Source organism: Myotis lucifugus, unplaced genomic scaffold (genome assembly GCF_000147115.1).
Source record: "Myotis lucifugus unplaced genomic scaffold, Myoluc2.0 scaffold_210, whole genome shotgun sequence".
NCBI lineage: Eukaryota > Metazoa > Chordata > Mammalia > Chiroptera > Vespertilionidae > Myotis > Myotis lucifugus.
The window spans coordinates 1,261,354-1,269,316 of NW_005871258.1; the positions used below are offsets into that span (position 1 = coordinate 1,261,354).

General features: G+C 45.0%; 1 protein-coding gene across 2 annotated transcripts; it reads right to left on the reverse strand.

Annotated features, from left to right (window-relative positions):
* Window positions 1-2,726: 2,726 nt before the first annotated feature.
* Window positions 2,727-4,877, reverse strand: LOC102420262 (regenerating islet-derived protein 3-alpha-like). 2 transcript variants are annotated; one of them, XM_023761522.1, is made up of 5 exons: window positions 4,802-4,877; window positions 4,118-4,236; window positions 3,792-3,929; window positions 3,076-3,202; window positions 2,727-2,794 (listed from the first exon to the last, which is right to left on the reverse strand). In XM_023761522.1, the coding sequence occupies exons 1-5, from the start codon at window positions 4,875-4,877 to the stop codon at window positions 2,727-2,729; spliced, it is 528 nt and encodes a 175-aa protein (XP_023617290.1). The 2 variants fall into 2 exon arrangements, with proteins under 2 accessions (XP_023617290.1, XP_023617291.1); XM_023761523.1 differs by lacking the exon at window positions 3,792-3,929.
* Between the last annotated feature and the right edge of the window lie 3,086 nt (window positions 4,878-7,963).

Here is a 7,963-nt window from a genome sequence, read left to right on the forward strand (position 1 = left end):
GAGAATGAAAACCTCACATGTAGTATAGTCAGATTTGCAAATATGCTGTATCTGCCAGAATGAGCAAAGATGTAATATTTGGTACATACTTTACTAACAGCCTACTCGTTATTAGACATTCAACACCCAAGTTATCAGATATTCCCATCACCTCTGAAAGTTTCCTTGTGTTCTACTATTTGTTTATGGGTTTTTCTTTTTGTGCCAACAACACTAAATATGAGATCTACCTTCTTAACATATTTAAGTGCACAGCACCTTATTTGTTAACTACAGGTGTGATGTTGTGCCACCGATTCTCAGAGCTTTTCCTTCATCTATTGATATGAGCGAGGAATTTTTGGCCTTTATTCTATTTATGTGGGATATCACATTGATTGTTTTGCATATGTTGACCCTTCCTTGTACCCCAGAAATAATTCCCACTTGTCTTGGTGTATGACCCTGTTAATGTTCTGTTGAAATCGGTTGCCAGGAGCCGATCCATCCTTGCTGCTTGACACAGTCGCTGCAGAGAAGAAACATCTGCACAACATATGTTTCAAGGGACCTGGCGTATATGGCATACTGTTCTTAATATGTTTGCTCCCCTTCTTGGTGCTATGTGTTTTAACCAAGGTCACCTCTCTGAGAAAGGTTGTTTCCCCAGGTAGGAATTTTTCCCTGAAGTTAGGGAGGGAATAAAACCCCTTAACTAAGTGCCAGGCGGGTAGTTAATCACTTTAACTAAGAACAATCACGCTTAAGCTACATAATCTTTACTCCCTGGAACAGAGATAAGAAACGCCCTAACCTTTGGAATAGAGATCGATAGGATTGGAATCAACTGGTATAAATACAGATGTAACAAGACAACAGGACACAGAACCTAGAAACAGGACTTGGCTGGAGATCCTAGACAAAACCTAGCAAGAGAACATGGCAAAAGATCCTGGACAGAACCTGGCAACAGAACTTGGCTGGAGAACCTAGACAGAACATGGCAGGAGAACCTGGACAGAACCTGGCTGAAGAACCTAGAGACAGAACCTAGGGAGAAAACCTAGAAACAGAACCTAGAAACAGAACCTAGTGAGAGAACCTGGCTGAAGAACCTAGAGACAGAACCTAGAGACAGGACTTGGCTGGAGATCCTATACAGAACCTAGAGACAGAACCTAGACACAGAACCTAGAGACAGAATCTAGAGACAGAACCTAGCGAGAGAACATGGCAAAAGATCCTGGACAGAACCTGGCTACAGATCTTGGCTACAGAACCTGGATAGAACATGGCAAGAGAACCTGACTAGAACCTGGTGACTGAACCTGGCTGGAGATCCTAACCAGAACTTCTCTGGAGATCCTGACCAGAACTTGGCTGGAGATCCTGGCTAGGATGATGATCAACTGAACACAGCCTCCGTGTCATTCCTTCTTCGCCGACTCCGTCCACACCTTTGGGGACCCCTAGACCTGCTGGGGTTGGACCCCAGCAATCGGTTTGGTAACATTTTGTTAAGGATTTTTACATCTGTAATTATCAAGGTCATTAACATGCAGTTTTCTTTTGTTGTGGTGTCTTTATCTAGACAGATTCAAAATAGTTATTTTTCTCTTCATCACAAGAGTCTGGTGGGGTTCCAGGAGTAAAACCCATGAAAGAGTAGCAACCTTCCTAGACTGCAGCCTCCTGCAGTTTCTCACTCTTAAGCCCAATCCACACTCAGCATTCCACAATGTGTCACAATTACCATTTAACTAACGTTCCTAAGCGCTCAAGACTCCAGCAGAAATGAGAAGGCCCCGCGCTCTGGAGCCTCGGCAGGTATCAGGGTGATGAATGCAGGAAAAGTTGTTGGCTTTCAAATGGTTCCGACCTTTTTCTTTACTAAGAGTAACAACTTCTAATGCTCTACATTTCAGCTGTTACCACAGTCCAAGTAGTTAATGTTTTATAAAAGTTAAGGTCCAATTTAGATTGCACATTAAAGGAAACAACCAACCCTCTGTCCAGTAATGTCAGAAGTGCTGTTATAGTAGCACCAGGGGCTAACAGTCACCCCCGATGCAGCTGGTGCCACACCATCAGGAGGCGGGGGCAGCAGAGGGTGTGGAGACAAGTGTTTTGTCTGCACACGACTTGAATCCTATGTGAACAGGGCCTACATCCTCATCGCAAATGTGCTGATGGGCACGTCCCTGTGGTCACTGTCCCAGGGGCCTGAATGAAACGCAATAAAGGCAGCACCTAGATTTTCTCCCTCACCCACTGACTCCTCAGTCTTGCTATGAGACTAGAACACAAAAAAACACAAGTATTGAGTAAAATTTTTATTATTACACTCTGAGACTTCAGGCCATTGGACACAAAGAAAGCCTGAAATGAGGGCAAGGAGGAGGGAAGGTCAAAAAGAAGAGGTTGGGTTTGAGGGGTGCGAAAAATATTCCTTCCTGGTGGGTCCTCACTTGGTCCCACGATGAGCTGCATCCCAAACTCAGGCCGCTGGCTCCCACTTGACCTAATTCTTTTCTTTCTTTTTAAAATTGATTTCAAGAGAGGAGGGAGAGAGAAAGAGAGATAGAAACAGCAATGATGAGAGAGAATCATTGATCGGATATCTCCTGCATGCCCCACACCAGGAATCGAGCCCGCAACCTGGGCATGTGACCTGACTGGGAATCAAACTGTGACCTCCTGATTAATAGATCAATGCTCAACCACTGAGCCACGCCCGCTGGACTCACCTAATTCTTGAACTTGCAGATATAGGGTAACTTCTGGTTACAGTTATAATCTTTCCATTTCAGATATCCTGGAGAGAGGGAAGAGCTAAAGTGAGTGGGGCTGGTGGAGCTCAGGGCTCAAAGGAGAGACAACCCAGACTCTGGCCTGGGACTCAAAGCTCCGCCCTCATTTTCACCAGGGACACTCTCCAGGGGAAGGAAACTCACTGAAAGGAGAGATGAAAGGAGATGGGAGAAGACAAACCAACATTGCATGTCCTGGCTCAGGTGAGGTTCCTGAAGGTGAGGCCCAGAAATGGGGACGAGGGGATGGAAAGGTTGGCCAGAAGATAGCTCTTCTCTTTCTTACCTGAGCTTTGGGACAGGCTCCCGCAGTAGCCCGGTTTTGAAATGGTGGCAGGATTTCTCTCCCAGGCACTGTAATCCATCACATCATTATTACTCCACTCCCATCCACCTGCATTGGGTTCATAGCCCTACGGAGTAGAGGATGGAGCCAGGTAAGGTTGAGTGGTCATTAGAATTCTTCATGCAGATCCCCTCAGGTGAACACCTGATCCTCCCTCGGGATCATGGAGTCTGGTCTGCTATTCCATATGCTGTCACAGAGCTTTCCTCTTTCCTAATTCCTTGCCCCTATTGGTAAATTCAAAAGTCAATAACCATAAAGACCAATGGAACCACTCAGAGTAACATGTTACTGGCTGGACAACAATTAGCAGTGAATTTATCATTACACTCTGAACCTCAAAGGCAATGACTATTCCACAAGGAAAAATGCATCTCATCTTCATGTAGGATTCCTCACTGAAGCTCAGAGAACTGAATTACAGGGTGTCATGTCTGAATGGTATACAAATCTGGACAAGAGGCAGATCAACTTCAGCTGGAGACTACCAACCTTCACAGAACTCAGCTCTTCACCTGGCCTCCAGGTCCTCCCTTTCCCCAAATGCCCCTGCAGATCTCTAAGCTCTGGAGTTCCCTGGGCAGGCACAGGGACAAGGCGTGGGCCTGAAGGGCCATAGCAGCTCAACAGATAACAGACAGGCGATGTCATCGCACCTGTGTGGGGTCATGAATCCCAATCCAGACGTTTGGGCAGCTGTTCGAATTTCTCTTGACCAGAGAGGCCAAGAAGGATGCCTCAGCCCCACTGAGCACAGACACAAGGAATCCCGAGGGTCGCTTCTGGCAGGCAATCTGTGTGAGGAAGGGACAGACTGAGGAGACGTCACTGGGGTAGGGCAGGGCTGAGGGGTAAGGAGAGGTGTGTGTGTAAAAGATGAGGGTGCTCATTCTCACTCCCAAAAAAGTCTGGAAAATGGAGACCATCCCCTCTCCCTCCTGTCTCTAATGTAATACTTCTACCTGTAAATGCACCTACTCACATGTGCGTCAGACCAGGATTTTGGTGTCATAAACAAAGCATAGCAGTAGAAACGATGGTAATAGGAGCCTTCGGGACAGTTGCTCTGTGGAGCGTTAAGTTTAATCTCGGGCTCTTGACCTGGGGTGGATGGAGGTAAGAGAGAGAAATGGAGTGAAACAAAGTGTGGGACTGGGTGTTGGGACTGACTGTGGGAATATTTGTGAGTCAGTGCTGGGGGGAACGAACACCAAACCCTTGCCTACCTCTCATCATTTCCAACACTTTCAGGATTTCTTGATCTTGAACTAGCTCCCTTATTAAATGAAGAAGCATCCCTTTTTGTTCTACCCTCCCCCTTTATTCCAAAGCCCAACACTTCCCCCACTCGGAGTTCACTGTTCTCACACCAAGTCCTCCAGTCATTCTCCTGCTTCTCTCACCACTCACCCTTCCTGCTTTCTCTCTTCATCCTGCCAAAGTCCACTCACACAATGGAAACCATCTCATTCCACTGTTAATGGAGCGCCGTGGTGCCCCCCACCATGAGTTACCCTGAAGGAAGGAGTGACGGTGGAGGAATGGCAGGCAGTTTCACTGCGTGAGGAGATACCTCGCCATTGCCACGTGCATCACACAGACTTCCTCCACCTCTTGGCCCTGAGCGTTCACAGGGAACCCAGTGCTGGAGGCAGAGACATCTCACCTTGCACCTGCGATAGGAGCATCAGGCAGGAGAACAGGATCCAGGACACGCTGGGCAGGGCCATGGGAGGCAGCATCGTACAATGTCTGTGACTTGAAGAAGCAATCAGAGATCGTTAAAGAAGTGCAGTCAGAGAGAGGGCATGTAGGGATCCCTCTGTTCTCCCTCTTGTCTTTTCCTTTGACAACACTCCTTGGAATCAATTGATCTTGGTGACATCTATCCCCTTTTATGATCCTGGAAATAATTGGAGAATCTGTACACCCTCTTAGCCCTAAGACTGATGTTCTTTGAAGACCAGAATCCTCCTATAGCCTTTCCCCAAATGTGTGAGGTAAACTCTTGCCATGGCTCTCCTCTCAGCTCCCACTTACCTGTTTGCAGGTAGCTGGATGGTTGGTCAGGTCAGAAAAGACTCAGATTTTATAAGAGAGTCTGAGGGTGTGGCCTTGAAATGAATAGCAAGCATGTGGACCAGGACAGGGATACCGGGAAAGAGCTTGGCATTGGTTCAAGGAGGTTTGTGCCATGGGAATCGACTATTTGGGGCAATGGCTGGGAATTGCCCCAGATATCACTTCTTTTCCGTTAGCAGGCCAGCACTTTCCTTAGGAACAGGTGCAATTTGGACTTTATCATCCTGTGCCCGGTTTTCTTATTCTGAAAACTTCCTGGAATGAAGGTAGCCCTTGGCACAAATTCTGATGTTATGTGGTTTAGAAAATGTGGCATTGAATAGATAAGAAAAACGGTGATAGTGCATTTTTTAGCTATCTGCCAAGTACTGGCCCCTCTAGGCATATGTATGAATATGTTTGATTTTTTTCCTGTATATATATTTCTTTTAACCTTGTATTTTAAGAATAAATAAAAAGAAATCACTAAGTAAAAGTCAGGTGGGTATAGAAATAGGAATGTTTGCTGAGAAATAAATATTAGTTGAGGGAAAAGAAACAGTTAGAACTAAAGGAAAGGGCAGTGGTTCAGAGCTGCCGGTACAGCGTCTTGTAACTCCGTGGGAAACCAGGAGGGAACAGCAGATGAATAGCCATGACTTCCTCCGTGGGGGAAGCCTGAGACCAGTCCCTCAGCTCCGTCCAATTCGGAGACGGCCATTTGCCACTTCCAAACGGCATTCTCAGAGTGCGACCTGTAGACCCACGGGGTCTTCAAGACACTTCCAGGGAGCCCGTGAACTTGTAAGTTTCATAATGATACTAAGATGTTATGTGTCTTTTTTACTGTGCTGACATTCACACTATGGGACGAAAGCAAGGTGGGTAAAGTTCTGACGCGTCAGCATTAATCAAGGCAGTAGCATCAACCGGTGTTCTCCATATCCAGGCACTTGCAAGAAACAAGACATTTTTACTGAAAAACTCTTCTGGATGAACTTGATGAAACAGTAAAAATAATTAATTTTATTTTAAGTCTGAAACCTTGGATATATTTCTTTTGATATTCTGTATGACTAAATGGGAAGTCTGCATAATAAAATACAGCTTTTGCCTCAAGAACAAGCATTTGTTACAGTTTTCATCAAACACAATTCTTACTTGAAAAATGGACTGAGAGAAAAACTTGTCATTCTCATATGGGCATTTTGGGGGCAGTTTTTTAAAAATGATCAAAACTAGTTAGTAAATAAATATTTTTTAAAATAGTTTTAACATAATATCATATATATCAATAATTCATATGAATAAATATAGTTTGGGGTCTTTAATAATATTTAAGTGTAAAAGTGTCATGAGGTCAAAACATTTTGAGAACCTGTGATTAACATCAGGCTAACAATTTTCAGGAAATATTGGGGATGAAATTATTTTATGTTAACATTACAGCTTTATAATAAGCAAAGTCTAGAAGGTGGGACACTATAGGACAAATGACTCAATTTCCTTAGCAAATGAATTTTTTAAAATAAAGCAATATTACATTCTTATCCTTTGAGAAATGTGTCATTCAAATACAATGTATGGAGCCTGTTTAGATCCTGATTTGAACAAAGCAAATGGGAAAAAAATAAATACGATGCTATCTATCAGTATCTCTCCATGTCCCCACTTGTTGCCGGTGGAGGTGGGGCTCTTGCGATGTCACAAGAAAAGGAACTTTCTGAGACTCCCATGGGAGAATGAGTGGCATTTATTTGCATGAAATCACATCCTTGAGTTCGTAGAGTCCCATTTCCCTTCATCTCACCAAGGGAAAATCCCAGCTCTGTCTCTAGCAGGGCTAAAGCATTGTCCAGAGTTTCTGTTCCATATTTGCATGTGTTCCCAGCTGCAGCCATCAGCTCATTGTCTGTGGGGGCTGCATGGTGCTAGAAAGAAGGCGAGCCCCCAAACCAAAGGTCCTGGCAGAAGACAAAGGATACTCAGGAGCCAAACAGCAAGGCAATACCTTTACTCCTGCAGGAGGTGTGCACGCATAGGGTCTGGCAGCATGCACTTGGAGTTTTATGTCTGACACATGTCATCTGTCCCTCATTCTTAATTGGTTAGAGCTTAGGCTCACTTTCTTGTGCCACTGGCTAATTTAATGTAAAAAGGGAGGGTGGACCTTTGCTGCTTCAAATGGCGGCCCCAGGGAGCTGCAAATCACGCAGGCCAAAATGGCGGCTGCCTAAAATCCCATCTTTGACAGAAAAGAATGCTAATTTATACCCACAATTCCCACCTTTTCTTATTTAACTCTTTTCTTCAAACTCAGCTAACATTCCTTGACTTTCCTGCTCTGACGTGTCTAGGAGGAGATTATTTTGCTGTTTGGTCAACACGGTTTCCATTAACCTTTGCATAAGACCCCTCATGCCTGGGATGATACACCATCCCATCACTGTAAGTCCTAACCAGATCATCAGCGGGGTGAGCATGGGTACCATCATTTCCTACCACTTTCTGAACCATTGCTCTAGTGGATCAGAGAAAGGATCCTCAGTTCCAGGATTTCCCGCTCACTCATCATCCCTGTAGGGCTCAGTGATGGTTGTGTTGTCAGGGGTGAATGTACAACACTGGCCCATGTACATTACACATAATCCTTTTTCTGCCAGAATCCTTTCCAAGGCCAGCCTATTCTCCCACATCACCCTGCTGGTGGCATCTAGTTGTGTGGCTATACCTTTAACTGCATCTTGAGTATAGTTAACAATCCTTT